Here is a 14,577-nt window from a genome sequence, read left to right as displayed (position 1 = left end):
GATGGAGGGGACAGGGCTGGGGACAGCTGCCACTCAGGAGGCGACAGGGAGGGACAAACCCTCCCTTTGGGCATCTCGGGGTGCAGAATGGAGCAAGGGACACCCCGGGACAGGGCTGGGGCCAGCTGCCACTCCCGGCTGGGTCCCTACACCTTTAAAAGTCTCCTCACGTCGCGGCGCTGATTATCCATTAACCGCGGCTCCTTTCCTGGGGGCGGCGTTCGCACCGAGCGCTGCCAGCAGGGCGGGCGGCCTTCCTCCCTCCCTCCCTGCCTCCCTCCCTGCTCTCCCCCCTTCAGCCCCGCTCCCTCCTTATCAGAAATTCAGATTGCATGCAAATCTGCGCTCTTTCTTCCAGGGCAGCGAGCGCCGAGCGCTGCTCGCCGCCTTCCAGATCTCCTCCTCCTCCTCCTCCTCCTGGGATTTTCCTCCCTTCTCCCCTCCCCTCGCTGCCTCCCTCCCTCCCTCCTCTCTTTCTTTCCTCCTTTTCACCTCCTGGAACAAAAGTGGCCCTTTCGGCTGCGCCAGCGCTGCCTTAGGAGCGGGGCCGCTTTGTCTGCCGGGGTGAGCGGCACCGGCACCGGCAGCGGCACCGGCACCGGCAGCGGCACCGGCATGGGGGCCCGGCGGGCGGGCACCGGGCGGGCACGGCTGCTGCTGGCGCTGGGCATGGCGCTGGGGATGGCACTGCTGCCCCCGGCCCGCGCCGGCTGCCCCGAGCGGGAGCTGCAGCGGCGGGAGGAGGAGGCCAACGTGGTGCTCACGGGCACGGTGGAGGAGATCATGAACGTGGACCCGGTGCACCACACCTACTCGTGCAAGGTAAAACTTTCACCCCGCCGCCCCCTCCGCGGCGGAATCGGGGTTTGTTAGGGTTGCGGTGAGGCTCCAGCTGCTGCGTGGCCGGGAAAGTGGGGGCAGGAATCTCCAGAGTTGCTTTTTATGGGCATTTCCCTCTTCGGCTTTGGCGTGATGCGGAGCTGCCTCCCAACTTCGCTGCCGGGAAGGTGCTGGGAGCCTCTGCTGTTGACTTTAGCAGCATCTCGAGTTCCTGCAGCCCGGGCTATTGTTTAACCACCGACCTGGCCTCGGGCTCTGGGGGGTTTTTTTATCTCCCCCCGAAGCGGGAGAGACGCTGAAGTCCCGAGCAACCTGAAATCCCATCCGCCCGCTTGACAGAAAACGTGCCGGATGCCTTAACCCTTGCCGGGGCAGGAGCCCCGCTTGCAAGGACACGCTCTTCCCTCGGCTTTTCCTCTTCTCCGCCTTCCCCTCCTAAAAATCCTGCTCGGTGCCGAGCAGAGCCGGGGCCGATGCTTTTTTTTGGTGGCAGGGAGGACGGTGAAGTTTCTGGCGCATCCCCCCAGCCCCTGCCCGCTCCCTGCGCCCCCCGCCCCATCTGCAGCTCGCAGCCCCCCCGGGCCCGTCTGTTTGCGGTGTCTGGCACATCCTGGGTGCTCCGCCGAGCATTAATGAGCCTGTGGGGCACAGATGGATGTGGCCACCTGAGGCCGGCGCGAGGTGGCCACGGGAGGTGGCCCAGTGGCGCTGGTGGCGAGGCAGAGAGGGCAGGGTGAGAAATAAATCGCTTTTCTCCCACTGCGGACTCACAGCGAGGTGTCCGCCTGGCAGAAAATCATCCTGCAGCAGCAGGGCAGGACTCTGAGCCGGGAAAAGCTGGGATAGGAGAAAAGCTGGGATAGGAGAAAAGCTGGGATGGGGAAAGCTGAGATAGGGGAAGAGCTGGGATGGGGGAAAAGCTGGGATAGGAAAAGCAGCTTTGCCTTTGCAAGGTGCAATCCAGCCCCAGCTGGAGCAGCCAGCAGTGGGATGGGGCTGCCCGTGGTGGCTTTCCGTGAAGCACAATCTGAATTCCTTACCCTGGGAAGGGAATCTCTTCCCTGCCTTTCCCTGAGCAGTGCCCAGGAGAGCTTTGTGCTGCTTGCTCTAGAGTTTGGGATTTTGCTCCTGCCCGTTCCCGAAAGAGCACAGAAAGGCCAGGAAGTGCTCCTGAGAGATCATTCCAGTTTTGGAGTTTTGTGAAAGTGAAAGCAGGAAAGCTTCCATCCCATCCCATCCCATCCCATCCCATCCCATCCCATCCCATCCCATCCCATCCCATCCCATCCCATCCCATCCCATCCCATCCCATCCCATCCCATCCCATCCCATCCCGGTGTGGCAGTGCTGTGACATTCAGGAATTTTCACAGGACAACGGTTCCCTGTCACTTTCCCTGTCCATCAGCCTGTGCCAACCCTGCCCAAATTGTCCTGCGTCATATGTGGTGTCTTTTGCCGGGAAAAACGGCTTTGGGATGGGATTTGGGATGTCCCAAGGACCTGGGAGCAGATAAATCTCCTGTCACTGCAATGACTTGGGGATGTGCAGCTCTGCAGCAGCTCTTGGCTCATTGCCCTCCTCAGCTCTCCCAAAGTCTTGGAATGGGAATCGTGTGCATTTGCCATGCCTGCAGTTTATTTTGTTTTGTTGTGTTCTGTTTTTAACCTAAATTCCAGCAGCAATTGGGGATTAAACCTGACCCCCGGCTCCTGCTGGCCTTGCACGGCCCCTGGGGGAGCCGGGAAGAAATCCAGGATCTTGTGCTGAGGAAATTCCTGCCCCAATTCCTTCTGTCCCTGCCCTCGGTGCTCCCCAGACCCCCGCCGTTATCTCCTGCCAGGCTCTTCCTTATCTGCCGAGGAAAGGCGACGTGGGGAGCTCCCACACCCCAAATCCCCAGTTTTGCTGGAGCTGGGTGGTCCGGGAGCAGCAGGCACATGGGGATCCGAGAATTCCCTGCTCTGGGCATTGTTCTTCCCAGCTCGGCTCCGAACCCTTGCATAGGGGCAGATAAGCACCGCGAAAAATGTGAAGTTAATGCTAGATAAACACCCCGAAATAGCTGCCAGCCGTGCCTGTGCTGCCGGGGGAGCTGGGGGAAGGAGGAGCAGGCTGACGGAATTCCCGAAAAGTGGCTGCTGTGCCCTTTTTCCGAGGGCTTTGACATTCCTGAGTGCTTTTTCTGACTCCTGCACAAAGCTGCTGCTGCTCTGTGCTGGCATTGTCCCCTCCTGCTCTGGCCCCCTGAAGTGCCTTTTTCTGGCTGTCCCGGTGTTTGGGAGGGCAGCTGCTGTTTATAGGAGAAATCCAGGTTCTGTGAGTGTGGAAAAGGATGTGAATCCCGGACAATGGAGCACAGATTTTGGTTTGGTTTTTTTTTTTTAAGGAATTGCCGAGTATTGGGAAGGGGCAGGGAAAAGGCACAGAGAGAGAAAAAAGGGGAGAGGGAAGGGTTGGAAGCAGAGCTGATCCTGGCTTTTATCTCCCAAAATTTCCTGGTGACCCCTTTCAGCGCTTCCCATCCCGAGTGACAGCTCCTCCAGAGAGGACTTTGCTCCAACTTCTCCCTGGCTTTACAGAACCAAACCTGGCGTTTCCCGCGGCGTTTTCCTGGCAGGAATGTTCCTTTACAGGTGGTCCCATTCCCTATGAGGGCATGCATCTCCCTGGCACGTTGGAAAATCCTTTTATTTTGGGGGTTTTTAGTTTTCCCCCTGCCTTTAAAACACACCCGCGCCTGGATAAAGTTGTGGCCGCTCCTCCTCTGCCTGCGCGGAGCTTCCAAAGCCCTTTAGAACCCGGCGTTTTCTGCTCTCCTTGGAAAAACAGAGCGCTGCAGGGCAGGGTCCTCCTCCCAACAGGTCCCAGCCCAATTTTTTTTTCCTCTGCCTCCCTTCCTTTTCTGCCGCCGGTGAGTCAGCGGTGACAAAGTCTTAATTGCGCCGCGCTGATGAATGGGCTGCCCCGCAGGTAATTGCCGGGGCTCGGGTGCTCTGCGCATCCATCCATTCATCAGGGTGGGGAGGAGCCCGCTGGACTCTGATGTTCCTGGCAGCCACGCCGATTAACGCAAATTAACGCCAATTCCCGTCTGCTGCAGAGGAGAATTCAGAGAATTCAGTTTTTCCCACCTTCAAACAAACAAACAAACAAACAAACAACCCCAAAAAAACCCCAACCCCCGAGCTGTAAAGATGCCCCGCACGAGGAGCCAGCCCCGGGCTGTGTTTTCTGCTGCTGGAAAAGGTGGTTTTTTTATCCCCACCCCCCGCATTTTTCCTCCTTTGTCTGGCTGGGTTCTCGCCCTGCTCGGCTGCTCACCTGCCCTGGGGCTGGAGGAGGTGGGGCTGGGGAAGGTGCCTGGGCTTGACTGCGGGAGAGCGGCGGGGAGGGGAGAGGAGAGAGGCGGGGAGGCTGCGGGAGCGGCTCCGGAGGCTGCGGGGCTGTGCCCTGCACACCTGAACACCCGAACACCTTCACACCTTCCCCGGGCTCACCTGGGCTGGCCCGGGGGGCTCCTGTGGCTGCGGGTGCCGCGGTTCTGTGGGGTCAGGGGCAGGGAGGCTCTGCCCGGCTCCTCCAGCGAGTCCTGGAGTGGGTTTGGGGTCGGCAGAGACCCGCAAGGAGCAGGGTCCGACTCTTATCCCCACAGATGTCCCACCTGAGCATCCCTGGGAGCTCCTCCAGGGAGTCCTGGAATGGTTTTGGGGTTGGCAGAGACCCGCAAGGAGCAGAGGGTGACTCTTAACCCTGTGGAAATCCCACCTGGGATAAAATTCTATTTTTATAAAATTCTATTTTTGTAATATTCTATTTTTGTAAGAACGTATTTTCGCAATTCTATTTTTGCAATTCTATTTTCGCAAAATTTTATTTTCACAAAATTCTATTTTTATAATTCTATTTCTTAGAAAAATTCCACTTTTACAAAATTTTAGTGTTACAATTCTAGTTTTCCAATTCTGCAGCTCAGCTGTGCAGCGGGGCAGGGCAGGCTGCAGTTGCTGGGGTGAAAATTGGGGTAATTTATTGCTTTTTTTGCGTGGCTGCGCTGCTCAGATCCACCAAGTGGGGGGTCCTGCTCCAAATATTTCACCAGCAGGAGGAAGAGTGAGGAAAACAGGAGAGATAAACTCCTCAGCTGGTTCTGCACCCCCATTTGTGCCTGCAGGGCTGATTTATTCCCTTTTCCTGCTTGAATTTAGTCCCTTTTCCTGGTTGAATTTAGTCCCTTTTCCTGTTTTCCTATTTGAATTTATTCCCTTTTCCTGCTGGAATTTATTCCCTTTTCCTGCTGGAATTTATTCCCTTTTCCTTCTTGAGTTGATTCCCTTTTCCTGGTTGAATTTATTCCCTTTTCCTGCTGGAATTTATTCCCTTTTCCTGCTGGAATTCATTCCCTTTTCCCCCCTGGCTCTGCCCTGTGGCTCCCGTGGCCAGCGGGACTGACCCTGACCCCGTCCCGCCCTGCCAGGGACACTCTGGAGGAGTTTGGCTCATGCTCAGCGTGAACTTTGGATTCTTGTCTGGGCCACCAAACCTTGTCAGGGCCACCAAGCCTTGACTGCCAGAGCCACCAATCCTTGTCCAGGCCACCAAATTTTGTCAGAGCCACCAGTCCTCATCTGCCAGGGCCACCAATCCTTGCCAGGGCCACCAAACCTTGTCTGGGCCACCAAACTTTGCCTGCCAAGGCCACCAATCACTGCCCGGGCACCAAACCGTGAATGCCAGGGCCACCAGTCATTGCCAGGGCCACCAAACCTTGTCCAGGCCACCAATCATTGCCAGGGCCACCAAACTTTGTCAGGACCACCAAACTTTGTCTGGGCCACCAAACTTTGTCTGAGCCATCAATCCTTGTCTGGGCCACCAGTCCTCATCTGCCAGGGCACCAAACTGTGAATGCCAGGGCCACCAATCCTTGGGAGTCCAGGGAGGGAAAAGAGGAGACCAGAGAGGGAAAATGGGAGGCCAGAAGAGGAAAAAGCAGCTCAGAGAGGAAAACAGGAGCCAGGAAGGGAAAATGGGACCCAGGAAGGGAAAATGGGAATCAGGAAGGGGAAATGGGAGCCCAGGAGGGGGAAAGAGCAGCCCAGAGAGGGAAAATGGGATCCCAGAGAGGAAAACTGGGACCCCCAGGACACAACCACCCGGTGACCTGTCCCCTCGCTGTGCCAGGTGCGGGTGTGGCGCTACCTGAAGGGCAAGGACATCGTCACCCACGAGATCCTGCTGGACGGGGGCAACAAGGTGGTGATCGGGGGCTTCGGGGACCCGCTGATCTGCGACAACCAGGTGGCCACGGGCGACACGCGCATCTTCTTCGTCAACCCCGCGCCGCAGGCGCTGTGGCCGGCGCACCGCAACGAGCTGATGCTCAACTCCAGCCTGATGCGCATCACGCTGCGCAACCTGGAGGAGGTGGAGCACTGCGTGGAAGGTAAGGGTGTTCTGGGGGTTTTGAGGGTTTTTTGTAGGTTTCTTGGGTTTTTGTGAGGTTTCATGTCGTTTTTGTGGGGTTCCCAGCCCCTGGATGGGCAGGGGTGTGTGGTTGAGGGGTGTCGTTGCTGGTTTGTGTGTGTGTTTGGGGTGGTGGTGGCATTTGGGGTCAGTGGGTGATGGGCAGGTGATGATTTAGGATCTTCTGGGGTTGGTCACGTTGGTCTGTGAGCTCACATCACAGTCCCTTGGGGTCAGTGGTTCGTGGACAGGTGATGTAGGATCACCCTGCACTGCTCTGTGTGTTTGGGGTGGGTCACACAGCTGTCAGCTCCTGGACAGGGGATTTAGGATCACCCTGTGTGTTTGGGGCAGTTCACTCTGCACTCCGAGGTTTTTTCCAAGCCAGTCCCAGACACCCCCTGAGCTCTCTGCTGTCTCTTCCAGCCCGCCTGGCTCCTGGAAAAACCAACAAATCCCTGCCTGAGGAGCTGCCCCTGCCCCGCTGGAAGCTCCCAGGCTGGGAACTCAGCTCCAGCACTTGATGTGTGGGTTTTCCCTCAAAAAAGTGATTTTTTTTTCCCTTTCCCTTCCTTCCTCCTCTTCTGTTTTCCATCAGAGATAGTGAGAGCAGCGTCAGCACCTCGCTCCCAGGAGGGGCAGAGAGCTCCCAGCAGCTGGGAAGGGTGGGAGAGGGGAAGGAAGGAGGGGAGAGGGAAAATCCAGAGCTGGACAGCCCTGGGGGCCCCTTCCTGCTGCCTCACCCACGGGCAAGGAAGGAATCCTCCCAGGGATTCCATGGAAAACGCTCTTGGAAGTGCTGCAGAGGCCACCCTGCCCTGTGTCCCTGTCCCCATCCCTGTTTCCCCAAGCCCCAGGTCCCCTCCCTGCTTCCCTCCCTCCCTGTGGCAGAAATGCCAAACATCCCCGGGCTGGGCAGGAGCTGAGAGGTTCCGTGTGCTGAGCAAATTCTTGTGGAATTTTAATCTGGAGTGGGAGGCTGGGAGGGCTCCTGTGGCCCTGCCAGCCTGGAATTCCAGCCCTGCATCCCTGGGATCCAGGATCCTGCCCTGCCAGCCTGGAATTCCAGCCCTGCATCCCTGGGATCCAGGATCCTGCCCTGCCAGCCTGGAATTCCAGCCCTGCATCCCTGGGATCCAGGGCAGCCTCCCCCTGGCACCCTCCCCCAACCTCTTCCCAGGAATTTGGGCAATGCCAGAGCTCCAGGGGATTTGGGCACTTCCCAGGGATGTGAGGGGAAAATCAGGATTGTCATTGGTGCCTCAATTCCAGGGAAATTGGGCAATGCCAGAGCTCACCCAGGGATGCAGGGGGAATGCTGGGGAGGCACCTGCCTTGCCCGGAGCAGCTTTCCCAGGATGATTTTCCCCAGCGTGCTGGATGTGCTGGGAGCGGGAAGCAGCTGCGCCTGGATTTTCCGTGGCTCCATGGCAATGGAATTCTTTCCCACTCCCGTCCCGGATGTGTCCTGTGGCGAGGCTTGTTTGGTGTTTTTATCTCCCGTGGCCCAGCTCTGCTTTGGAGCCGCTCGTGGAACATCAAAGGCTGGATTTTCCCAGCCTCTTACTCAGGAAACACAGGGGCTGTGACAGGTTTGGGTCTGGGGCTGGATTGTGGGTCCGGAGCTGAATTTTGGGTCCTGGGCTGTATTTTGGGGTCCAGGTCTCGTTTTTGAGTCCAGAGCTGTATTTTGGGTCCAGGCCTGGGTTTGGGTCCAGGGCTGATTTTGGGTCCAGGACTGTTTTTGTGTCCAGAGCTAGTTTTGGGTCCATGGCTGATTTTTGGGTCCAGAGCTCTTTTGGGGTCCAGGGCTGGTTTTCGAGTCCAGAGCTGGTTTTTGGTGCAGGGCTGGTTTTTGGGTCCAGAGATACTTTTTTGGTGCAGGGCTGTTTTTTAGCCCGGAGCTGCTTTAATCCAGGACACATCCCAAACCTGCTGCCTTATCTTTCCTTCCCTGGACAGACAGACCCAGGTTCCTGCTCTGCTTCCCCGGGAAGGAGCTGGAATTTCCCTGCTGCTGGAAGGGTGCAGCATTTTTTGGGACTCTCTGAGGGTTTCATGTCCTGTCACAACAGGATCCTTCCACTTGGAAATGATGGATAAAAGCTGCCGGGAGGTTTGGGAGGGGTTTGCTCTGCTCCAGATCCGAGCATTCCTGCCAAATTCCCTTTAACCTCTGCACCCCAAAGCTCCTCCTGCCTCCAGCTGATCCTCTCTGTGCTGCTGTGGAAGCCCCCGGTTCCCAGGCACGGAGGGCACCGACAGAAATCCCAGCAGGAATTGGTTTTGCTGGAATTGTTTTTCCGTCCCCCCAGGCAGCTCCAGCCCTGCCCGGGTCCTTTCTGTGCCCCAGGGAGCCTTTCCCAGCCTCTGGAAGTGCCGGGGCTGCCTCAGCAAAGCCCCTGCCCGTGGATTTGGGGTTCCCTCCTGCCCAGATCCTCCTTTTCCATGGAGCTTTTGTCCTCCAGGCCGGGCTTTTCCAGCCCGGAGGAGTGGAGGAACCCGAAAGGGAAGAGGGGCTTCAAGAGGGTGGTGGGACATTCCTGATTTTCCCCTCACAGCCCTGGAAATTGCCCAAATTCCCTGGAATTGGGGCACCAGTGATAATCCTGATTTTCCCTTCACAGCCCTGGAAATTGCCCAAATTCCCTGGAGCAGCAGCAGTGGCACCTCCCCAAAATTCCTCTTGCATCCCTTGAAGCTGCCCAAATTCCCTGGAATTAAGGCACCAATGGGGCTCCACAGTTTTCCCCTCACACCTCTGGAAATTGCCAAAATTCCCTGGAATTGAGGCACCAGTGATAATCCTGATTTTCCCCTCACACCCCTGGAAAGTGCCCAAATTCCCTGCAGCAGCAGTGGATTAGCTGCAGCCTTTTTTACCCATTTTTACCCATTCTCCACCCATCCCAGCGCTCAGCTGCAGCAGGAGCAGGCTGTGACCATCCCCAGGGGAGGATTTTGGGACATTCCAGGCGTGGGAACCCTTTGGAGAAGCTCTGGAATGCATCCCGGGGTGAAAGAATCACATCTGAGTGCTGGAATGGGTGGAGAACGGATAAAAAATGGGTAAAAAAATGGATAAAAAATGGGTAAAAAAATGGGTAAAAAATAGGTAAAAAATGGATAAAAAAATGTGTAAAAATGGATAAAAAATTGCTAAAAAAATGGGTAAAAAGTGGGTTAAAATGGATTTAAAATGGATTAAAAATGGGCAAAAAATGGGTAAAAAATGGCCAGAGACTGACCAGGCCGGGCTGGAGCAATCTGGGCCAATGGCAGGTGGGGCTGGCTGGGATTTCAGTCCCTCCCAAGCCAAACCTGGTGGCTCTGGTGTGGCTCTGGTGACACTGGTGGCTTTGGGGACCTTGTCCCTCTGTGCCTGGCGGGCACTGGGATGCTCCTGGGGAGCAGCCTGGTGGCTCTGGTGACACTGGTGGCTCTGGGGACCTTGTTCCCCTTCCCCGGCGGGCACATTCCTGGGCCCTGACTTCAAAGGCTGTTGGTGGATAACAGAGCCCGGCAGCCTTGGCAACCCTGGCACGAGCCCTGGCAGCTGCTGCTGCTGCTGCTGGTGCCCCCTGGTCCCCCCTGTGCCCCCTGTGCCCCCCAGTTCCCCCTGTGCCCCCCGGTTCCCCCTGGCCCCCACAGTCTGGGACAGGAGCCCTCCCTGCCCCTGCTGCCTCTTCTGCCCCTGGGCCGCAGATTTTGGGGTGAGCCCCTGCTCTGGGGCGAATCGCAGCTTTTTGGGGTGAATTTCTGGGGGAAAATGCAGGATTTTTGGTGTGAATCTCTGCGGGGAAATGTGCGATTTTTGGGGTGAATATCTAGGGGCTGGGCTGGAGCTTTTTTTGGGGGGAATCTCTGCTCCAGAGGGAGGGGGCTGCAGCATTTTTGGGGTGAGGGTCCTGCCCACGCCCAGGAGAACCATGCTGGGCTGTCAGGGCAGGGCCGAGCCCTTTTCCTGAGCAGGATTTTTCCCAGCAGGATTTTTCCCCAGCAGGATTTTCCCCAGCAGGATTTTTCCCCAGCAGGATTTTCTGAGCAGAATTTTTTCCCCTGGTCTGATCCAGCTGTTTTCCCTGTGTTTTTTTCCATGTGCTGCCCCCGTGTCCCCCCGGTGGATTGTGCATTATTCCTTAGGTAAGAACATCGTTCCTCTCCTCTTTGGGATGGAAACGGGCAGGGGAGCACAAGGATGGTTTGTGTGATTCCTGAGCTTGGTGGTGGCAGGATTCCTTGGATCTGCCTGTTCCACACACAGGGGACAGGATAAAACCCCTCTCTCCTCCTTGCTGGATATAAAATTCCCTGGCAGAAGGGAATCCCAGGGGTGGTGGAGTCCCCTTGCTGCTGGAGAGGGGAAAGTGTGAACCTCCCGCCCGGCATTCCCTGATCATTCCCTCCTGGAAAACAAAGCCCACGTGCCTTTGGGATTTATGGGGCCTGCTCCAAATCCTCAGGGTCACTTGGTCAAGTGGGGTGAATTGGGAGAGCTTTGCCCAGGGGTGTGACACTTAATTAACTCCAGGCTCCCTGGGAAACCCGAGCCTGGCCTGGCCCAGCCTCCTCTGAGAGCTGGGGATGCCTGGGGATGCCTGGGAATGCCTGGGAATGCCTGGGAATGCCTGGGAAGCAGCTGGGAAGCAGAGGGTGCTCCCAGAAAAGGGTTTGGTGGCCTTGGTGGCACTTTAAGAGCACTAGAAGCAGCTTTGGCCTTTATTTTTTACTGGTTTTTATTTGTTTGTTTGTTTGGTTTTTTTATGCTGTATGCTGGTTTCCTTAGGTCATTCCTCAGTTATTCCTGGGGTTATTCCTGAGGTCATTCCTCAGTTATTCCTTGGGTTAGTCCTCAGGTTATTCCTTAGGTTATTCCTCAGTTATTCCTGGGGTTATTCCTCAGTTATTCCTTAGGTTATTCCTGAGGTTATTCCTGAGGGATTTTGGGAATCCCAGCCCACAATTCCTGCGAGGAAGGGGATGAGGGGCTGCAGTCCTGGATCAGAGCAGGATCCCAGTGTCCTGGGAATGCAGGGGAATGCTGGGAATGCAGGGAAATGCTGGGAATGCAGGGAAATGCAGGGAATTTGCTCTGGAGTTAAATCCTGGGGAGGGAGGCAGCTGCCCTCCATGGGACTCTGGCAGTGGCAATTCTCCAAAGGGAAAGGGAATGAATTTTAATGGAATCCTGAAAGACTTTTAAAATTTTCATGTTCCCGTCAATTATTCAGGACAGCGGAAAGGCGACTTTAAAGCGGCGTAAAGAGCGAAGGAAAAGGAGAGGCCAGTGGGATTCCTGGAGGGAATCTGCATGTGGGAAATGGGGACACTGGAATGGCTCTGCTGCTGGGCAGGAGGGATTTTTGGGAAGCTGGGATGCTCTGCCCGGGGCAGGGCAAAGGGGCTGGCTCCGGGCTGGGAATGTGGGCTCAGAACTCCTGGTGGGAGCTGATCCCGCTCAGTTTTAGCATCACCAGATCTGTGCCAGCAGCAGGAGGGATCTGGGGTTCTCCGTGCTGGAACGGTGGGGCAGGGATCCATCCTGGCCTGGGACACCATTCCCAGTTCCTGCCCTGGGAAGGGAAGGGGTTTTTGGGATCCTGAAGCCCATGGCTCTGATCCAGGGGAGCTGATCCAGGAGGCATTTTGGGGTCCCCACGCTGGAATGGTGGATCAGGGATCCATCCTGGATCCATTCCCGGTTCCTGCCCTGGGGAGGGAAGGCTCTGTCGGGATCCCGGACCTGCCTGCCTGCGGCACAGCGTTCCCGGGCTGGGGCTGGCCGTGTCCTGCTGTCTGTCCCCATCCATGCGCGGGGCCGTGTCCCGCTGTCTGTCCCCATCCATGCGTGGGGCCGTGTCCCGCTGTCTGTCCCCTCTGCTCAGGGCCGTGTCCCGCTGTCTGTCCCCCCTCTGCAGGGCCGTGTCCCGCTGTCTGTCCCCTCTGCAGGGCCGTGTCCTGCTGTCTGTCCCCATCCATGTGTGGGGCTGTGTCCCGCTGTCTGTCCCCCGCGGGTGCCCCAGCGCTGCCCGGGCCGGCGGCACAATCGGGGCTTTGATTGATCCCCGCTGCCGCAGCGCCAGCGCTGGCTCCGGGCCCGGGAAACAGCGCCGGGAGCCACAGAAGCGGCTTTGTGCGAGCGGAGTGCGGGGGCTGGCTGGGGACAGGGGATGGGGACACCGCCCGTGGTGGGGACAAGGGACAGGGGACAGGGACACCACCTGTGCTGGGGACAGGGGACACCTGGAGCCGCTGCCGCAGCTCTGGAGCAGCCCCAAAATGGGGAAGGAGCTCCTGGAGTGTCCCAGATGTGAGGAAGCAGTTCCAGCTGTGGGGAAGGAGCTCCTGGCGTATCCCAGCTGTGGGGAAGGAGCTCCTGGAGTGTCCCAGATGTGAGGGAGAAGCTCCTGGAGTGTTCCAGTGATGGGGAAGGAGATCCTGGAGTGTTCCAGATGTGAGGAAGCAGTTCCAGCTGTGGGGAAGGAGCTTCTGGGATGTCCCAGATGTGAGGAAAGAGCTTCTGGGATGTCCCAGATGTGAGGAAAGAGCTTCTGGAGTGTCCCAGATGTGAGGAAAGAGCTCCTGGAGTGTCCTGGGATGTTCCAGATGTGAGGAAGGAGCTCCTGGAGTGTCCCAGATGTGAGGAAGGAGCTCCTGGCCTGTTTTCCTGGTTTTCAGCCGGGAGGGTGCCAGGGACTGAACTGTGAGCCCATTTCACGCCTCATTTGGCCTCGGCCAGGCAGGAAAGTGGGATTTAGGCGGAGTTTTTCCAGCTTAATCCTCCGGGATGCTTCCAGATCCCTCAGCCCGCTGCCAGCCCCGGCTGAATAAACTTTCCCTGCCTCAGATCCCAAACGTTTGTGCAGCACAAACTCTGCCCTGAGGGGTTTTTCCCCCTTGTCCCGGACCCAGGGCGGCTCCTCGGGAGTGTTTTTGGTGGTGGTGGCAGAGGGGAAACCTCAAATCCTCGCGAAGCAATTACTGCTAATGAGACACTTCCTACACATCTGCTTCCAATCCCGGCGGGCTGGGGAAGGGAGGAAGGAGGGGCAGCCCCGGCCTCTTCCTCTCCCTCAGTGGCTCTGGGGATGCTCCCGAGCTCCAATCCCAAAATCTCAAGATCCTGATCCCAAAATCTCAAGCTCCAATGCCAAAATCTTGAGCTCCAATGCCAAAATCTCGAGCTCCCGATCCCAAATTCTTGAGCTGATCCCAAAAACTCGAGCTCCAATCCCAAAATCTCAAGATCCAGTCCCAAAATCCCTTAATTTCCACTAAAACAAGTGAGACACAACTTTGGATTCTTGATGAAGTTCCTGCTTTTTAGATAACCAATTCTTGGTCCATCAAGGGACAGAGGAGTCTCTCCCACCCCCAGGAAACACAATTGCAGCTTCAGACCCGGACAGGCAGCTTTGTTCCAGCCCAGCTCCATCCTCCCACCCTTCCCAGGAATATTCCCTGCTCCTCCTGCCCGGGGAAACTTTCCACTGACCTTGGATCGGAGCCTCCCGCGCTTCTTTTGGGTTTTGTTTTGTTTAATCTGTGCTAAAACAAACTTCTGCTCCCTCTCCTTGGTGCTCACAGCTGCCCCACAGCTCCGTGAAGGGGAAAATCAAAGCTGGGGGAATTTCTGCAGGACTTGAAAGGAGGGGAATTGTGTGGGAAGGGCTGGAGTGTCCATCCAGAGCTGTGGGATAAATGGGAATTGTGTGGGAAGGGCTGGGGTGTCCATCCAGAGCTGTGTCCATCCCTTGGCGCAGGAAATCCATGGGATTTAAGGGAATTCATGGGAGTTCTGAGCTGTTGGCTGTGCCAGGGATATTCCCCAGGATCTCCCAAGTGCCAGCTCCTCGTGGATCAGATGCTGGGGATCAGATCCTGGGGATCAGCTCCTGGGATGCTCCCGCTGGGCTCTGTGCCGGCCTTGGCTCAGTTTTGGTGTCCTGGGGGTGCTTCCCCCTGGTTTTTCGGGGCAGGATTTGCTGTTGCTGCCTGTGGGACCATTGGGATCAGCAGGACCCGGCTGCCTGTGGGTCCGGGAGCTCCTCATGCCACTCAGGCGTGGCTCAGTCCGTGTGCTGGGAGGTGGGGATGGGAATGAGCCCCTGAAAGGGCTCCCTGAGGGCTCCCTGGGGTTTTTGGGATCAGCTCAGCCCGTGCCCGGCTCGGAAGCGAAGGTGGCAGTGCCAGTCCTGCCGTCCCTCTGTCCCTGCTCCTTCCCAGCGGGGTCTGGACCAGCGGGATGCTTCCCTCTCTCGAGTTCTGTGC

General features: G+C 57.2%; 1 protein-coding gene across 6 annotated transcripts in view; it reads left to right on the top strand.

Annotated features, from left to right (window-relative positions):
• Nucleotides 1-481: 481 nt before the first annotated feature.
• The window catches only part of AGRN (agrin), a 62,717-nt gene continuing 48,621 nt past the window's right edge, over nt 482-14,577 (top strand). For all 6 annotated transcript variants that reach the window (XM_072917247.1, XM_072917251.1, XM_072917249.1 and 3 more), the window contains exons 1-2: nt 482-822; nt 6,025-6,286. In XM_072917247.1, the coding sequence (XP_072773348.1) occupies nt 616-822; nt 6,025-6,286 (469 nt within the window). In that variant the 5' untranslated portion in view covers nt 482-615. The remainder of the gene's footprint in view (nt 823-6,024; nt 6,287-14,577) is intronic.

This window comes from Taeniopygia guttata, chromosome 21 (assembly GCF_048771995.1).
Source record: "Taeniopygia guttata chromosome 21, bTaeGut7.mat, whole genome shotgun sequence".
NCBI lineage: Eukaryota > Metazoa > Chordata > Aves > Passeriformes > Estrildidae > Taeniopygia > Taeniopygia guttata.
This window is presented reverse-complemented; position numbering and strand designations above follow the sequence as displayed.